The following is an 18,613-nucleotide window of genomic DNA, read 5'->3' as shown; positions in this document are numbered from 1 at the left end:
TCGCTGCTTCTAATGAACAACTTATGTTATCCTGTTCCTCCAAATGAAAACAAACCAATATCGTTCTCTTTCTCGACACCTGTCCATTTCTTCTTAGTTAAGTTGAGTCGGAGGATCATCTTAAGCTCCGACCCCGATGAGAACGCCGTTGGCTTCGTCTCCGTTCTAGTTAACGGCGCTTCTCTTTGAAAACAAATTAGTTTGTTCGGCTTCAGTCAGCACGTTTTTCTTCCGCTTCTCTATAAATAAATGCCGAGAGACGCCTGGGAATCCCTCTCCCGTCGCCATCGATCGTCGCCGGTCTGGATTCCGCCCGAGGGAGGTCGGCGGCGAGACCCTCGTCTCGATCGCAGGTAATCACTCACTCCTTGTGCTTGGATCCGCGATCGCTCGCATTTTTGTATGATTTTTCTTTCTCGCTTTCAGTGATCGAAGCAGATTGCTCTTCGTCGGTGAAATCATAGTGTTTTTTCGGTGGTTCTGCGTTTGCTTGTTCTCGATTTGTTGGATTTGAGTGGTTAATTGTGGGAAATTCGGCGGATTCGAAGAGATCGGGGGTTTCTACGCTTGTTTTGGTACTTACACGACTCTTTATTCTTCGATTTGATGATCGCAGGTAATTTAGCTGGCAATTAGTGTTAAGTTCAGGTCCTGGGAAAATCGAGAATTGTAATTCGAGAAAGGAGTGTAGGTTTTGGTATCTGAGCTGAGCTGAGCTGAGCTGAGCTGAGCCTATTGTCGATAATTTTCTTGAATCAAGGAGATCGGCTTTTCAATTTTCGTCAGTCTTATTTTTTATTAGTTTTTTCGAATATGTGAAAAGATCTCCTTACTTTGGTCGAAGTGACTTAATGCCGGTAGCTAATTAGCAGGTGAATTTAAGGGTAACGAACTTGGCATTTGGAAAAAACACACTGGCGGAGAATAGGAGAGCATCCTCATGCTGTATGAAGGCAGCAGTCGTTGTGTTTGTTGGTCTGTGCTTGGTTGGAATATGGATGTTGACTTCCTCCAACATAGGCCCTGAAGATCTATCTTATATAATTCCCAGATCGGAGGTCAAAGACAAAGCTTCCACTCCATCTTTAGATAGGTCAGACACTGATGATGTCAGGAGTGGGGATACTGGAGATCCTGAGAACACTGTTGAACCGAAATCGGATTCCAAGGAAGAGGATGAGCCTTCAAAGAGGAATGGAGACAGAAAGGTTGCATTTGATGACACTTCCGAAACTGATACATCAACTGTTGAAAATAGTGGAGAAACATTTGAGGATATGGTGCTGGAAAATGAAGACAGACCACAGAAAGATGAAAAATCTGACGTTGTTGGATCTCAGGAGACGGTTGAGAATTTTCCTCCTGAGAATCAGTCAGAAAGTTTGAACGAGATCGGTAGCCAGAATGGGTCTCCACATGTAGTAGAGTGGAAGGATGAGGAGGTGGTAGAAGCATCCTCACCAGAGGACCAGATCACTGATCGCGACTGGAAACTTTGTAGTGTCACTGCAAGAGCAGATTACATTCCGTGTCTTGACAATGAGGCAGCTCTTAAGAAACTCCGGAGTACCAAGCACTATGAACACAGGGAGAGACACTGCCCTGAACAGGCCCGAACATGCCTTGTTCCTCTTCCTGAGGGATATAAACAGTCAATCAAGTGGCCGGAGAGCAGGGACAAGGTATCATTTTTAACTTTCTTATTTTTGCATCTCTCTCTCTCTCTCACACACACTCTCTGATTGAGTATAAGGTTTATTCGTTGAGTTTATCACTGTATTACAGATATGGTATAATAATGTTCCGCACACCAAGCTTGTAGCATATAAAGGACACCAAAATTGGGCGAACATTTCAGGACAGCATATCAGTTTTCCAGGAGGTGGAACTCAGTTCAAGCGTGGTGCATTTCACTACATTGATTTTATTCAAGAGGTTCAATACTGACAACTGATCTAAGTATTTATCAGTCCTTTATATGAAGTCTCTTTTCCATGTTTGCTCCGTTTCTGGATGATCACTTTTGATACCTCAATAAATTTCTTTTCTTGCTTTTCTGGTTGATGGCAAGCTGCCCCTTTTCTTTAGTCCTATCTTATATATGTTAAAAAGCTCAATGGTTTTTGTTATAATTTATTTTTCCTTTAAAAAAGAGTCTTTTTGAGTTTTGTTTCAGGAGGCAGTTATTGCTAACTCTGTTATCACATTGCACGTTTGACTTATAAATTTGCAGTCATGGCCAGATTTGGCTTGGGGGAGAAAAAGTCGTGTTATTTTGGATGTTGGTTGTGGAGTGGCTAGCTTTGGAGGTTATCTCTTTGACAGAGGTGTGCTTACTATGTCATTTGCTCCCAAAGATGAGCATGAAGCCCAAGTGCAATTTGCTCTTGAGAGAGGCATTCCAGCTATATCAGCTGTGATGGGCACAAAACGGCTTCCATTTCCAAGCAAGGTCTTTGATGTCATACACTGTGCACGCTGTAGAGTACCATGGCATATTGAAGGTGATGATTGTCCTCAAACTAAAATGATCTGTATTACATGGAACATTGGCATGGATCTTTATCATTGAAGCTTGCAGGTGGTGTGCTTTTGTTGGAGTTGAACCGGTTGCTCCGTCCTGGTGGTTTTTTTGTATGGTCTGCAACTCCAGTTTACCAAAAGTCACTCGAAGATATGGCGATCTGGCAAGGTAAAACTTGCAAAGTTGCCTGATTGTTAGGTTTTGAATATTTTTGTTGTTATTGTGAAATAGATTAAGGACTAGGTCTAAAGATACTTAAGGGTAACAATTACTTCATGGAAAAATTAATGCAGTAAATTTCTAAGTTTTTTTTCTCATCAAAGATGTCATATTTTGTAAAATGAATTTCCTTGTCAACTTAGCATTTTTTTTATTGATGAAAATCTAGTTTGAGTTGGAGAATGAAAGTATGTTTTAACTAGTGTAAGCTCTTCCTCACTGCACGTAACAATCATATTATTATAGATGCTAATTGCCATGGGTCTGTTACATGTTTATGTTTCCGAAGCCTCCAATTAGTGCAACTTGATTCTTTGGCCTCGCCTCAAATTACCATTTGTTTTGTACAATTGCTATCATGAATTTAATTACCAAAGTTAGTTTATTAGGGATATATAATTACCAGATAAAATGTTAAGCAAGCCTTGGCTTGAAGGTAACTCACATTTCTGTTCGAATAAATAGGGTTCACATCACACAACCATTTGTTTTGTTCAATTACTTTCATGAGTTTAATTACCAAGGTTACTTTATGAGGGATATATAATTAGCAGATAAAATATTAAAGGTGAACCTGCATTTCTGCACGGGTAACTAGGGTTCAAAACGCATAAGTTTCTCTACTTCAAGAAACATATTTCTGCATTAACCAGAACTTTATGCAATTATCCCTCTCTTATTTCAGAGCAAAAATCTTTTATACACTGCTAACTATTTTTTCATTCTGGCCAACTAACTATTGCAGCCATGTCTGCGCTGACAAAATCAATGTGCTGGAAGATGGTGGCTAAAAGAAAAGACAAAGTAAACAATATTGGCGTAGCTATCTACAGAAAACCTTCTGACAATAGTTGCTATGATAAAAGAGCAGAACAAAATCCTCCTATATGTCAAAAATCTGATGATCCAGATGTAGCCTGGTATGCATATTATCGCCATAAGTTATTTATTCATATAATTTGGTTCAAATTTTCTGGATTGTGTGTCTCATTCTGCTCGCCTTCTATATTATTCTCTTTACAGGTATGTCCCCCTGCAAGCATGCATGCACAGGTTGCCAGTCGATTCTAGTAATCATGGGCTGGTTTGGCCTTATGATTGGCCGGCAAGACTTGAGAAAGCACCTTACTGGATGAACACTTCTCCAATTGGAGTTTATGGTAGACCTGCACCACAAGACTTTACGGCAGACTATGAACATTGGAAACATGTGGTTAGCAACTCATATGTTAACGGAATTGGTATCGACTGGTCTAGTGTGAGGAATGTCATGGACATGAGATCTGTTTATGGAGGGTAGGCTGGTCGATACATCTGGTTTCTCTTTATTGCCCTCCTTTTGTTAGTTTCATTTTGGTTTGTCACCTTCAAAGATTTATGTGAAAAACTCGGTTTGTTTGCAGTTTTGCTGCAGCTTTGCAAGAGATGAAGAAGGTCTGGGTGATGAACATTGTCTTGATTGATTCACCTGACACTCTTCCCATTATCTATGACCGCGGGCTCTTCGGACTCTATCATGACTGGTGTGAATCATTTAGCACCTACCCGAGAACATACGATCTTCTCCATGCAGACCATCTATTCTCCAAACTGAAGAAGAGGTTAGTCTATTATAATCTTTCACAAACTAGTACATTTTTTAACTCTTGTGAAAAAAATATGCTAGTGAGTTAAAAGAGAATTTATTTCTAGTAGATTTATTTACTGCAACCTTTGAACTTCTAAAATAAAACCGGTCCACTAAAGTTATTGCTCAATAATGAACATTAAACTAACTATATTCATAGGTAAGATATGATTCATGAAGTTAATCCCAAATAATTGAGACTTCAAGTTTTGGTAATGATGATATTCCTAGGAATTGAATAGGAATAAACATTCCTCAAATTTGTTCATAGAATCAAACATGAAATAAGTAAAGAATAAACAAAAAAACTTTTCACAATGATAAATATTCTTGGGTAAAATATTTTGTTCCACTTGCCTAGTTCCTACATTCTGCCTAGATCGGTATGCCTCATCTATTATGCCCATGACCTGATTTGTCCTATTAGCGCTTTGATCGTTTTTCCTAATATAACTACTCATTCAACCTAAACCACATCTGATCCCACAATTTGAATGGCAACCTGCCTAATTTGACTAAATTGATTGGTCCACTTGCTCGATCTAGTCTGACTTAACAAGTTTGCCCACTCATTCTAGACTATCTCATTTAACCAATCTAGCCTACCTTCTTGTCTTGGCTCGTCCAATCTGAGTTGTTCACTCCACTTGTTCAACTAGATTGACACAATTGCCCTAAACAAGTTTAACAACCAACGTATTTAACTCGACCAACTTGTTCGACCGCCCAACTCCCTAATTCGATAGGTGTGTCAGGTCTATGCAATGGGTATCCAATGGATGTTTATGCAGCCAAACATAAAAATGCTTGTTCATGAATAAGGAATAAGATAGGCCCTATGCAATAAGGGTTTGAATCTTACCAGAGCACATTACACTTGAGGAGTTCAAATTACTTGTGAGACTGGGTTGTCCATCATGAGCCATTTGCGTTTGTCGATTTATCCTAGAAACTTCGATAAGAACAGGATTAGTCGGATTGTAAGAACTGGATATGTGAATTATCAAAAATAAGAAGAAGAAGAAAACTCTTTTGATTAATCAAATACTCCAAAAATTTAAAGTCCAATGCTCACAACTCATAAAATTTGATGATGGCGATGAATATAAAATACATGCTTGAAACTTGCATTCTTCACTTGCTAACTTTTTGATGTCATTCTATAGGTGCAGAATATTGCCCATAATTGTCGAGGTAGACCGGATGCTAAGACCCGGAGGAAATCTGATCGTAAGAGACCATGTCGATACAATTTCCTCAATAGAGAATCTTGCTAAATCTCTTCACTGGAAAATCCGAATGACATTCTCAAAGGGCAAAGAAGGATTGTTGTATGCTCAGAAGTCAATGTGGCGACCATCAGAGTCTGAAACAAACACACCATAACACTGTAGATACCCTGCACCTCCATCTGCATAGTTTTATAAATAAATTTTGATATTTTCATTCAGTGTTTGTATGATTTGATTGCCCTCGAGTAATAGCAACTTCTAAAACATAATCGAATACTAAATCTCTTGACCAACAAGCTTCTACAGTCAATTACTTGCTGATGCATTTGAGCTTGGATTCTCGTGTTGCTTTTTCTGTTATCATTTTTCAGTTGGAAGCTTCCTAGTTCCTGCCACTGCTCCCACCCCAACCTACCTACGAGTTAATGGGAGTGGGGATACTACAAGCACATTAACAATCCGATGAGGTCAGTGGTGAGACACGAAGGCTGTTGTGGTCATCACCTTCAATGAGAGATGAGTAGTGGTACCTTTATGGAATCCACCGAGTCCACCTTAGATGGCCTCTGTTCACTATTTCCATTTTGCCACTATAAAGAGCTGCTCAGATCCAGTGCAACTGAAGTGCAACACCTGCAGTTCGAAGATGGATGAGATCGGTGCTGCCAACTACTGCCACCAGGCAGCACTAGAAGTTGGCCTCTCGCAGGGAGCTTCCGAGTGCTTCGACGACGATGGTCGTCCCAAGAGGACTGGTAAGAAATCACAGAAGGCTTCAGTTCCACTGTTTCAGTAGTTTTTTGTTCTCAAGTTATCATCTTCGCAGGCACTGTGTGGACTGCAAGCGCTCACATCGTCACTGCAGTCATCGGCTCTGGAGTGCTCTCTTTGGCCTGGGCCGTCGGTCAGCTCGGATGGGTCATTGGCCCAGCCGCCATGCTTCTCTTCTCCTTCGTAACTTACTACACATCTGCTCTCCTCTCCGACTGCTACCGCTCTGGTGATCCCGCTGCCGGCAAGCGCAACTACACCTACATGGACGCCGTCCGTGCCAACCTTGGTATTCACTGAAAAAAGGAGAAGCAAACTCTGTAAAATTACAGTCTTTACTAACCTCCATTTCCAAACAGATGGCTTCCAGGTGAAGCTGTGCGGCTGTCTTCAGTACCTCAACATCGTCGGAGTCGCGATTGGGTACACCATCGCTGCTTCCATTAGCATGGTGTGAGTAAATTGATCGAACAGTTGTGTCATCGAGCTATCTGTCTTCGAAGGCGAGTGTTTGAGGTTGGTTTTGTGTCGAAACAGGGCGGTGAACAGATCGAATTGCTTCCACAAGAATGCAGACGACGACGACGCCTTCTGTGAAGTAAACAGCAACCCTTACATGATCATGTTCGGTGTGGTGCAGATCATCTTCTCGCAGATTCGTGACTTCGACCAGGTTTGGTGGCTGTCCATCGTCGCCGCCGTCATGTCATTCACCTACTCTTCCATCGGCCTCGGGCTCGGCATCGTCCAAGTGATAAGTAAGCTGAAGTTGGATCGTCCAACTCGATTCAGTTCCATGGGAAATAAGTTCGGGGCTCTAAATTCTTCTTCTTCTTCTTTTATCAGAAAATGGCGGATTCAAAGGTAGTCTCACCGGAATCAGCATCGCCGCCGTTGGCCAAATGGACAAAATCTGGCGCAGTTTCCAAGCCTTTGGCGACATCGCGTTTGCCTACTCCTACTCCATCATTCTCATTGAAATCCAGGTACCTGATCGAAATGAGAGAGCTTTCGATTAAGAAAACAGAGTTTGTGTGTGTGTGGGTGTAGACACTCACTTTGGCATTTTGACGAACGATTTCAGGGCACGATCAAAGCGCCTCCGCCGTCGGAGGCGAAGGTGATGAAGAGGGCGACGGTGATCAGCGTGGCAGTGACCACCGTCTTCTACATTCTCTGCGGGTGCATGGGCTACGCGGCCTTCGGCGACCTGGCGCCGGGGAACCTCCTCACCGGCTTCCGGTTCTACAACCCCTTCTGGCTCCTCGACATCGCCAACGTCGCCATCGTCGTCCACCTCGTCGGCGCCTACCAGGTCTACTGCCAGCCCCTCTTCGCCTTCGTCGAGAAGTGGGCGGCGGCGACGTGGCCGGACTCTCGATTCGTCTGCAACGAGATCGAGGTGCCCTTGTGGCCGAGCGGGAAGGGGTACAAGTACAAGATCAACCTTTTCAGGGTGGCGTGGCGGACGGGGTTCGCGGCGGCGACCACGGTGGTGTCGATGCTGCTGCCGTTCTTCAACGACGTGGTGGGGCTGCTGGGCGCTCTGGGGTTTTGGCCGCTCACGGTGTACTTCCCGGTGGAGATGTACATCGTGCAGAGGAAGGTGGAGCGGTGGAGCACCAGATGGGTGTGCCTCCAGATTCTGAGCCTCGCGTGCCTCGTCATCAGCGTCGCCTCGGCCGCAGGCTCGATCGCCGGAGTCGTGAGCGACATCAAGGTTTACCGGCCGTTCCAAGGCTAGGGAAAGTTCAATGTCATCCCTGTAATTTACCTCCTCTTACAAAATTTCTCTTAAAATCTCAAAATTATCAACATGGCCCATTATTTTCAAAATATCTCACAATTTCTTTAAAGGAGAATCTCTATGTCAAATTGAAATTGTGTGAAAAAGTTTAGATGGAACATAATAATTGAAAATCAAAAGGGCATTTTGAAAACGGAAAAGTAATGTATAGGGGGCGAAATGAAATATTTATGTATTAAGTAGTTAATTAATTAGGAGAGTAATTATGTATGTGTTTTTTTTTAGTTTTATGTTGTTTGTAATCTTTCAAGAAAGAGAAAAGGAGCCTGAACATTTAAAAATAAATTAAATAAATTTGTTTGAAGGTTGATTCAAATAAACTTAGATAAAAATCAAAAGAATGCTTTTTTTATTGAAACCCTCAATGGGACTTTTTTTTCCATTTATTATAGAGTATATTTTACTTTTTCCAGGCGGCTTTTATTTTTAGTATTATTGTAGTAATTATGGTTAATTGTTACTCTAACATGAATCCTTTAACTCACAAATAAATTATATTGTTTACAGTTCTCAGTTCTCGACTCTGGTAAAATAAGTGCTTCATTTTTGTCAACATTAGTAGGGCAGGTTAACAACATGTTATAATAGCTATAGATTAATATCATGTTATAGTAGCTACGAATGTTCTTAATTGAGTTTTTTTTATATAGTTTTAAACAAATTTGAAATTCAAATTCAATTGTTAAACATGATGCACTTTCACCTACCCACCTTTTATCTTTCCTTTTTTCTTATTTTCAACTCACTTTTCATGGTGGAATCTTTACAAACTTAGAAGAAGAAAAATTAGAATTTGATTAGCCAAATACTGCGATCTCCATCTTCCTTTTTGTGAAAAAAGTGGACTAGAAATAAAAGATAAAGTAAAAATAAAAAGGAAAACAAAAAAGGCGTAATTTTTTGTGCTCTTCCTTTTCTCCAGCGAGATGCTGCTGGCAGAATCCAAACAAGATTCTTTACGAATCCAGAAAAAAAGCAGCGGCCGCAAATAGACGGCCGCCGCACTTTCTCGCAGTGGCCGAAGGATTCTAAAGCAAAGACGCCGGCGACCGTTGCCTGTTTTCGAGACGTTGCGTTTGAGCCTTTGGAGACCAAGAAAATGAGTGAGTTTGTGAGTGCAGAGATTGGACATAGATCTTGCTTACGTCACTGAATCTACGATCATGGGATCTTATCTTAGATATTGTCAAAAAAAAAAAGAGGAAATAAAAAAATGATTGCAAAAAACTCTGCTGGCTGGTGATGATTTAAGGCGGTTTCTTACCATGTTCTCCAGACATTTTTAAAAGTTTAGAGCAACTTTTTGAGAAATTCCAAGACTCAATTTTAAGAATTTTAATATTTCTTTATTTTTGCACAAGGAAATCCAATTCTGTAGTTTTGAATTTTAGAAATATTTAATAAAAAAGGGCAATTGTCCTTAAAAACCCTCTTGCTTTAACATTTTACAATAATTAAAATTTAATTGAGTGTACTAAAGCAATATAAATTTCATAATTATTTAAGACTTCTAATAAGAATTATAACATTTTTCACTCTTGGAAACACCCCCCAAACAAGAAGCCACTACAACAATTCTTCTCTTTTTTTTTCTTCTCTTTCAAGACTTGCAAGTAAGCAGACAGTAAACACAAACTGAAGCAATGACTGTACAATTTGCCCTCACTTTATCTACATGAAATATACATACAATGGTGGATCATCATGTCGACTTGAATTTGTCCAACTGATGATTCCTCTGCACCAATTCATCACAAAGCACATTGTGATCGATGAACTCCGAACGATAAACACAATTTACAGAAGAAAAAAAAGAAGCCGGTTTCGGAAGGAATTTACTCACCAAGAGGGCACATGTTTCGTCTAAAAGAGGCTGAATCACCAACACATAGCTCTTGATATCTTGTCTCAGAGCTTCATAATCCTGTTCTTGGCCCATGAGCAATCTGATCAAGGCTTCCCTTTCTGGTACCAGTTTTAGAGCTATCTGTCGATTATCAGACTTCATCTATCAGCATTGTGAGACGACATATCGAACCGGCTTATAGAAGTGTAGTAGCTACCTTGTAAGCAGCTGATGAGATCCAACCGTGCCATGGCTTCAGAACCTCGCCGTATGCTTCTTCCACCACTTGCTCAAGTTTTAATTCAGGGTTCTTGTCCAACTTTTGGAACAAAGTTAAACCAAAAACTATAGACCTATTCAATTAAACACCAAGATAAGAAAGGCAGATATTCATTAGATATTTTGAGATTTTTCGCGAAAGTTGGATGCATTATTACGGTCGTACCTAATGAGCCAAAGGATCGCTCTCGAACAACTTCCAGCTTTTCTCGAAGTTCCTTCTGCTACTTCTTTCTTCACTATCTCTACTAAACTTGAATTCAGGTCTGGATCCAACATGAGTACCTCTTCCACTCTCTACACAAGAGTTTCGATTATTTCAGTATCTATCTATCTATCTATCTATCTATCTATCTATCTATCTATATCAGAATAATGATGTATCGTAGAGTAAACTCGAGAACATTTAACCAATTGCAGGGATAGCTATTCTATTAAATTTCATCATGAAGAAACCTGAGAACATTCCCTAAGACTAGTTGCATTGTCAACGGGGAGCAACATCATTACGCGTAAAGACAATTTCTTGTATCGACTAGCTCAAAGGAGACTTACAGCAGTGACAATTAGTTTTCCTTGAAATATCAAAACTCTCACTTCTTTTGAATTTAGAATCTATCATTGAACTTTGACAGTGATCATTGAATTACTAAAGCGAGCCGGATCATACTAAAATAAATGCCTTCCTTTCGAAATATAAGCTTTGAAATCTAAATTAGAAACTCACCATTTCAATACCTCAACATTTCTCTGAATATCCTAAAGCTTTTACAAGGAAATTAAAAAGATCATCGAAATGATACCATCTCATAAAGGAGAAGCTGAAGAATCAAACACAACTATGGATTCAGAAACAAAATATCCAGCTCCAAAATGCTATCGATTCTAAAATGACTGAAAAGTTATTATCCTAAAGTTTCTACAAGTCAGGGAAACTAAGTAGATTGTTGATGAAGAACCAAACACAAACAGTGGATTCAGAAACAAAATTTTCAGACACCAAATGCCAATAAATAATGTTAAAATGCCTGAAAAGTTATTATCCTAAAGTTTCTACAAGTTAGGGAAACTAAGTGGATTGTTGATGAAGAAACAAACACACAAACAGTGGATTCAGAAACAAAATTTAATTTCAGCTCCCAAATGCCAACAAATAATGCTAAAATGCCTGAAAAGTTATTATCCTAAAGTTTCTACAAGTTAGGGAAACTAAGTGGATTGTTGATGAAGAACCAAACACAAACAGTGGATTCAGAAACAAAATTTTCAGATCCCAAAATGCCAATAAATAATACTAAAAGTTTCGATACCTCAATGTTTGTGTGTATATCTTGCCTGAGCACCAGCATAGTAGGACCAATCTCATCTGCAGAAACAAACAGGCAGATAATTTTCCCCTAATTTCCTTTTCAAACAAGCAAACAAAAAACAATGAAGAAGAATAATTAAAAGAATTCATGAAAAAAATTCCTTCTTCAGAAAGCAAAACGCAATGAAGCAGACCGAGGACATGGAGCAGCAGATTGGAGGCGGAAAGAAGGGCCATGGTGGAGGTCTTGTTCTCCTCGAGCTTGAACAAGGAGAGCTCCTCTAGTGCCATCCTGACCTCCGACCACCCTTCCCTGTCGCCTGCGCCTCCCTTCGTCTCCGGCGGCCTGGTGCTCTTCGTGGCTTGCTCCGGCCCCGGTGGGTCGGCCGGCCGGCTGGTCCTGGTCATGCGAGATCCCCCGTGGACGAGGAAGGTGAAGAGTGCCTGTGGAGGAGGCAGGTCAACGAGTGTACTGGTTCTTCTTCCTTGGCCTGGCATGATTATATCGTCATTCGGCCTCTGCCTCCTGAGAATTGTTTAATTTCGATCAACATTATTGTATGCGCAATTGGCGAGCTCACTCTCCTCTCTCTCTCGTCACTGTTTTCTTTTCTCTCCAAGTAAGCAAGTGGTGGGCGTTTCTTGTTAATTCTGACCATATTTAGTATAACGGCGGTAAAAAATGAATACGTTCATTAGGATGATCGTAGATCAGGTTAATTTGATTATTATGATAAAAAAATTATTCAGTCCTACTAAATTAGATAATGTAATATCAAGATCCTATATCTAGTCTTATATTCAGTAGATTTTTTTTTCAGTTCGATTCAAATTAATTTTTAACTGATATAAAATATTTTATTAAATATCTGATTTTCTCGGTATAAAAATTCAAAAACTGTTGTTTAGAATAAATATATTTTATGATTTACTTTATTCCAAAAGGATCGTTAAAATGATTTTACCTTTGCTAGATCCTCTGTCCCCATTTTTCTCTATCCTCGTGTCCCACTATCGATCGGACGGGTCAGATTATATCTCAGGAATATCTTGCACATCACGAGGATACTACACACATCTTAAAGATATCATGATGTATTGAAATGTAATCTGATCCATTCAATCGACAGTAGGACATGGAGATAAAGAGAAATAGGAACAGAGAATTCGAACCGGCTCTAATAGCATAAGATTGAGTTTGTCAACTCCAAGCCTCTATTCCCCTAGGGTAGAGTGCAAGTGGTACAAATAGAGCATTTGGATCCATTGACAGTGAAAAGGAGATTTACTGAAATCAATGGAAAAGAGGTTTACTGAAAAAAAGGGAAAAAAAAAAAAAGAGAGTAAAGAAAAGAAGAGCCAATCTGGATGACAAAGTCGGTATCTATGTTCCTGGCTTATAGTTTGAATTAGAGATGTAAATGAATTCATGAACTATACGAAACTTGATTTGATAAAAGCTCGTTTAATGAATCTCATTAAGATAAATAAATCAAGCTCAAACTTCATAATTAGTTCATGAATATATTCATTCGTAAGCTCATGAATCAATTTTAAAATTAAAAATAATATTTTTATATTAAATTTATAAATTTTACACTCTACTTATCAAAAATATAGATAAATATATTAAATTTATTTATTAGAATAAAATTATACAGTTTAATGAGAGTATTATAATTTTTTCTAAATATATAATTTATTTGTTAATAAATATTTAAATTTATAATTTATATTTATTAAACTTGATAAAAACTTAAATAAACTCATGAGTTATGAATATATTCGTTAAATAAAACTTGAACTAGGCTCAATTATAAATGAATCAAATTTAAACATTAAAAAATTCAACCCGACTCAACTCGATTACACCCCTAATCCGAATAAATCATCCGTACTGACTACATCATTAACTCAATCCAACAATAAATCTTTAGCCACTTTATACTACTGTTCTTATCTTTTCTTTCTTTACTCTAGAAAGTGTTCCCGTTATATTGAATGTGAATTATATATTCTTCCTTCTATTAGAGTATCAGAATCTATTATTATTATTATTATTATTATTTTTGATAATTTAAATTTTAGATTTCACCTTGATTAATTAGTTATATACATCTTCTTTCCTTGATTCATGCATCGAATGAATCCGAAGCATAATTTAACTTTGATTCATTTAATTGATCTATTTTCTATTTTTGTTTTTAGTTATAAAGTCTTGATGTATGTTGACCACCAATCATACAATTAATTCCATATTTATCTCAATAATTGAATGACTGAGCACACAATCGAAGGAGACAGAAAAAAATTATTAATGTAATTATTATTATTATAATCATAAACACCTTCATGCTTAGCCATAAACTCTTGGATTCTTCTGGTCTCCCACAGGTTTCCTAATTGTCATTTTGCCCCCCTAAAGTTTGAGTATTACCCAAAACGAGAATAGAATAGAATTCTCTTTGGCAAAGTATGAGCTAAACCGTAATATTCTAACTCAAGGGAGTAAAATGAAATGTCGTCGTCATAAAAATAAAAGGTTTATGCGGTAGATATTAGTGTTGACTTTCTTTGTATATTACTGTTGCATCATCTGAAACCTGATGTAATATAAAAATCGTGTTTACTTTGACGGAGAGATTGATGGAGTTTTTTAAAGCATGAAGTCAACGAGTGATTTCAAGTGGCGTTTCCTTGGGAAACAAAGACTTGAGTGTTGCCTTGCATCTTCATCGTCACGCGAGAGAAACAAAATATTTATATATATATTTTTTAGTTTTTATCTATTATTAAAATGTTCTTTTGTCCATCGTTATCTTTAAGGGGTAAGTTTTATTTATAAAATATTTGCGTTAATTTATATTTTAATTTGTGTTAAAAAATAATTGTAAATTTGTATTTAAAAAATGAAACGACCACAGTGGGAGTCGAACCCACGACCTTCTGATCCGAAGTCAGACGCGCTAATCCACTGCGCTATGCGGTCTTCTGTCTATAATTCGAACGATTATAAATTAATAATAATATTTTATTTCGGTTCCAAACCCTAAAAACCCTCGTTTAGTCTCGGCTCGATTTCATCGTCTCCGATGCTTTCAATCCAGCACTGTTCTCGTCTAGCAGAACTTGTTTGCCGGACGACATGTGCTTTCGTGATGTTTCTTAGCTTTTTTAGGCAATGATTTGAATAGCGGTGTTTCTCAGCGAGTTCATTTGGTTCCAAGTTCCCCTTTTTTTTTTCATGCATTTCTATGTTGAATATAAGGAGCATGCTAATCTGTTTGAATAGATCGAGTAGTAGTGTACGAGATTCTTAAAGACATGAACTTTCTGCCGAATCTTACAGCGTATCATCATGAGGTTGATTGCGGGTGCAAAATGTTTCTATTGTTTTTCGATGACAATCTCTCTTAGGAAGTTCACTTGATATTTCAATGAATCTCTATCAATATCTGGAGAATGCTAACTTGCTTGCATTGATCAATTAATAGTATTCGAGTCTTAAAAATGTGAACTTTCTGCATAATTCTGATAGCAGCACTATCAGGAGTTTGAGTACAAACAGTCTCTGTTCATTTGATATCAAATTACTTTTCTTTTTCTATGTATTTCTATCAATATGTGGAGAATGCTAATCTGTCTGCATAGATCAATTAGTATCCTTTGAGTCTTCAAAATGTTGGCTTTCTGCAAAATTTTGATTGCAGCATTATCATCATGGCATCACCTCTTCAGTGATCTTGCTGCCCAAGCATCCAGCAGAAACGGTTTCGAAACCATTTTTTCTCATCTCAAAGTTCTTTCTCATTGATGTTTCATTCTATATCCATTTGTTTAGGATGCTGAGGTTTGATGCAAGTTAAAATATTATTATAGATAATAATCATAAAGTAGTGTTGGAAAAAGATGGATGCAATGAGAGTGATTGATACTTTAACAACCTTGCAAGTTACCTTTCTCTGAAACACTTCGCCCCGGTGCAGTGAACAAGGCATTCAGGTTATATCCAGGTATATGTAGTTTGAGCATTAGCTATGACGAATTTGTAAATATTTTTCTTTCAAATGAGACACGCAACCAAAGGATGCTGGGCTCCTGGACTGCCCGCTGCGAGCGCTTCCCAATTTACTCTGGTGGCCGGTGGGAAACTTCCGTGGGACAGGATCGGTCACCTCAGGCTCGACGTTACCCAGTTTGGTTAATCATTTTTTTTCTCTGAAACAATTCATTTATCATTCGTTTGTGTTTCTTATTCCGTATTGATTGTGTTCGAAAGCGGGAAGGTGGAAAACTGAAGATGTGGTAGCTTTGCTGACTGACTATAGATCTCGTTCCGCTCTACAAAACAAATAACGTCAATGTCGAGCCAGGGAAGGGGTCCCCGACGTTGACCTTTTGACACTCAAGTCAGTCACAGGAACTGTAGAAGAAGTGGAGCAATAGTAGAACTAGCATCAAACAGTAATAATACCTACTTCCGTAAGTGATGGACTCCCCTTTATATAGAAACCTGGTGTGGGCGGCGTGCACACTTCTCGAGATGTGGGTGCGTTCTCCAATATATCCTATGAAAGGACCTGTTAGGAAAGTACTTCTGACATCATACCTTACAGGGTATGCATATCCTTGACAAGACAGTAGAAGCTTCATTTGTACGATCGACCTGTCGACCATGCTTCGTGTCAACGACACTATCTCCCAAAAGGATGTCGAGAGATACTACAGTGGTCCCGTTGCTTGGCCGAGCGGGATAGTCGCTCAGCCGGGACTCTGCTCCATCCATAGCTAGGTCCCACTGTTTGGCCGAGTGGGGTAGCAGCTCAGTCGGGACCCCTCCGCTTTGTCAGCCTCAGTTGTTTTTCCATGCTGTGACTTTGTAGTATCATGCCCTCTCCCATTTAGATAAGCTATCCGGTCTCCTTCAATGTCCTGCTGCTTCGTATTAAGTGTCGGTTGTCTTATGTATCATCCCGAGTTGGACGGGTGGTCTGCTCGGACATGTCTCCCGCAGGTCGGTCCACTGACCCGACCGACCATTGCAATTGTCCTCCATTCTGTCCTTTGACATCTGGGCGTTGATCACCTTGGCTTTGACCTCCACCTTGGCAGTTGCCCCCGTGTCAGGTGGACCTCCTTATATCGTCGCATCACAAGTCTCCCCTTCAAGTCTAGTCAAAGGAGACTACAAATCCAATTGACTGGACCAGTAAAGTCTTCGGTGGTTTCCACATCTTCGCTGTTCGGCTTTGCATCGCAAGGCTGGTCTGCAACTGTTGCTCGGACCACGCCTTTCAAAGCAGATTATGCCTCGGTCGTTTGGCTATGTGATAATCCGTTATCTGTGCCCGGTCAGGATGATAGATGACAATACTTGGCGAATTTTCTCCTTTCCTTGCGCTCCTCGGCCGAGCACCATGACGTCATCCAAATATCTTGAAGACTATGCAAATATCTGATCATTATAGCCTAGCACGCGACCATACCTTTTAATTAAGTTTCATTAATGACTCCCAGTGATTGAACGTCATGTGTCTCCCTTTTTGCCGCCACACGTTTGACGTGACAGGTGGATATCCGCTGGCGACACGACAGACACCTTTTCAAATTCAACGGTTAGATCTTCTCCTAGTTTTTCACAACCCTGGATCGGACGACTCAAATTGATTGGTCGCGAGGCTTATAAACCGCTCGTGCATTGTTGCCTTCTTCTTCTTCATGCTTTCGTCTTCACGCTTTCTCCGCGATGCTCCGCTTCTATTTCTTCTCCAGCGATCTTTCCTGTAAGCTCTTTCGCTTTTTCCTATCTAAATTTGTTCGTGGTTTTCCCCGACCCTTTTTCGATGGCCAGCTCTTCGCAACCCCCCTTGGGCTCTCGTATACTTCTACTGAGTCCAGGTTCGATGGGGATGACGTTGAGTGCCTAACCTTTGTCTACCAATTTCCTCTCGGCTACCAAATTAGCATTCCTTTTTTCCTTTAATCGGCCACATGAACCACTGTTGGGGTTTTTATGTTTCTTTAGGAATCAGTTCACTGTCGGTCTGTAGTTCTCTGCCCACCCATTCTTCTCCGCAATATGTAAATATTTCCATATTTTCCTTAATCAATTAGTGTCGAACTCCTTTCGACTGTTGTGCGGGATAATAGTTTTGTTCCGCTTACATGACATTCTTTTGACTCCTCGACTTCTCCTTTACTGTTATTATCCGAAACTATCTGAGCTGGGGACCTTTCTGTTCCATGCCCGAGTGGGTTGGTCTTCTTTAATAAAATGTCGTCATCCAATAAGATTAGAGGGATCACTACTTCTTCATTCACTTTCCCGAGCGGCCAGATTTCTCGACTAGCTGGCATCTAGACATGACGAACTCACCACCGCTCAAGATTTCATCCAAGGTAGTTTTGATGTGACCAACCAAGTTAAGTTAGGTCCTATTGTGTTTAATCTTGTGTCTAAGTGTACAGGAACTTAGGAGCATAGGCATCGAGTAAAAGACGCAACTAGTGAGAAAGACGACACGAGAGAGAGTCGACGGGCTCAGTGCGTCTGAGGGACGAGGTGCTGCGGAAGAGTACGCGAGCAGACGAGAAGGAGGCGTGGCGTTTTCGAGGGACGAGAAGCCTGAGCGGAAGCTTGCTTGAGAAGGCCGGAAGTTGGGTTTGGGTGAGCCCTATTCTGGATGGTCGAAATCACCCAAGCGAACAGAGCCGGAGCGAAAGAACCAGACTGAAGCAAGCAGGAGACCCGAACCAAAAGTTAGCAAAAGGCTGACTTCTGATGCTCGGGGCGCTCGGACCAGGTCGGGGCGCCCGGAACCCGAATTTTATCCATATCTATGTGGTGTTTGACCGTTGCATTAGGGATAGATTTCTATCCCATTCCAAGCGCTTGGAACGCTTCCAGGCGCCCCGAGCAAGGCTATATAAGCAGCCCTGCTCCCGCTCCCAGAAGCTAACATCAACAAAAATCACAGAGTAATAACACTTGTGTTAGAG

General features: G+C 40.0%; 3 protein-coding genes, 1 long non-coding RNA gene and 1 other non-coding gene across 7 annotated transcripts; 2 read left to right on the top strand and 3 right to left on the bottom strand.

Moving 5' to 3' along the window:
* The first annotated feature begins 201 nt into the window (after positions 1-201).
* Positions 202-6,116, top strand: LOC121972106 (probable methyltransferase PMT26). Of its 3 annotated transcripts, none has more exons than XM_042523740.1 (10): positions 202-353; positions 873-1,682; positions 1,786-1,935; positions 2,234-2,504; positions 2,582-2,692; positions 3,489-3,663; positions 3,767-4,039; positions 4,147-4,344; positions 5,537-5,760; positions 5,974-6,116. In XM_042523740.1, exons 2-9 carry the CDS (start codon positions 948-950, stop codon positions 5,754-5,756), a joined length of 2,133 nt encoding a protein of 710 aa, XP_042379674.1. In that variant the 5' UTR covers positions 202-353; positions 873-947; the 3' UTR covers positions 5,757-5,760; positions 5,974-6,116. The 3 variants fall into 3 exon arrangements, with proteins under 3 accessions (XP_042379674.1, XP_042379673.1, XP_042379675.1); XM_042523741.1 differs by lacking the exon at positions 5,974-6,116 and adding an exon at positions 427-575 and having other exon boundaries at positions 226-353; positions 5,537-5,898; XM_042523739.1 differs by lacking the exon at positions 5,974-6,116 and having other exon boundaries at positions 5,537-5,898.
* On the bottom strand, positions 5,981-6,909 carry LOC121972111. Its single transcript, XR_006109311.1, has 2 exons — positions 6,771-6,909; positions 5,981-6,669 (listed from the first exon to the last, which is right to left on the bottom strand). It is a non-coding gene; the product is annotated as an uncharacterized LOC121972111 (long non-coding RNA).
* LOC121972108 (amino acid permease 3-like) lies at positions 6,162-8,211 on the top strand. The gene is made up of 6 exons (XM_042523742.1): positions 6,162-6,357; positions 6,429-6,662; positions 6,733-6,826; positions 6,911-7,131; positions 7,220-7,359; positions 7,458-8,211. Exons 1-6 carry the CDS (start codon positions 6,162-6,164, stop codon positions 8,115-8,117), a joined length of 1,545 nt encoding a protein of 514 aa, XP_042379676.1. The 3' UTR covers positions 8,118-8,211.
* Positions 8,212-9,669: 1,458 nt separating this feature from the next.
* LOC121972104 (glycolipid transfer protein 3-like) lies at positions 9,670-12,177 on the bottom strand. The gene is made up of 6 exons (XM_042523735.1): positions 11,809-12,177; positions 11,616-11,671; positions 10,472-10,602; positions 10,244-10,379; positions 10,024-10,167; positions 9,670-9,918 (listed from the first exon to the last, which is right to left on the bottom strand). Exons 1-6 carry the CDS (start codon positions 12,110-12,112, stop codon positions 9,883-9,885), a joined length of 807 nt encoding a protein of 268 aa, XP_042379669.1. The 5' UTR covers positions 12,113-12,177; the 3' UTR covers positions 9,670-9,882.
* Positions 12,178-14,529: 2,352 nt separating this feature from the next.
* TRNAR-UCG lies at positions 14,530-14,603 on the bottom strand. Its single transcript has one exon. It is a non-coding gene; the product is annotated as a tRNA-Arg (tRNA).
* Positions 14,604-18,613: the final 4,010 nt, after the last annotated feature.

Source organism: Zingiber officinale, chromosome 4A (genome assembly GCF_018446385.1).
Source record: "Zingiber officinale cultivar Zhangliang chromosome 4A, Zo_v1.1, whole genome shotgun sequence".
Classification (NCBI taxonomy): domain Eukaryota; kingdom Viridiplantae; phylum Streptophyta; class Magnoliopsida; order Zingiberales; family Zingiberaceae; genus Zingiber; species Zingiber officinale.
The sequence above is the reverse complement of the archived record's forward strand: the minus strand, read 5'-3'. Positions and strand labels throughout refer to the sequence as shown.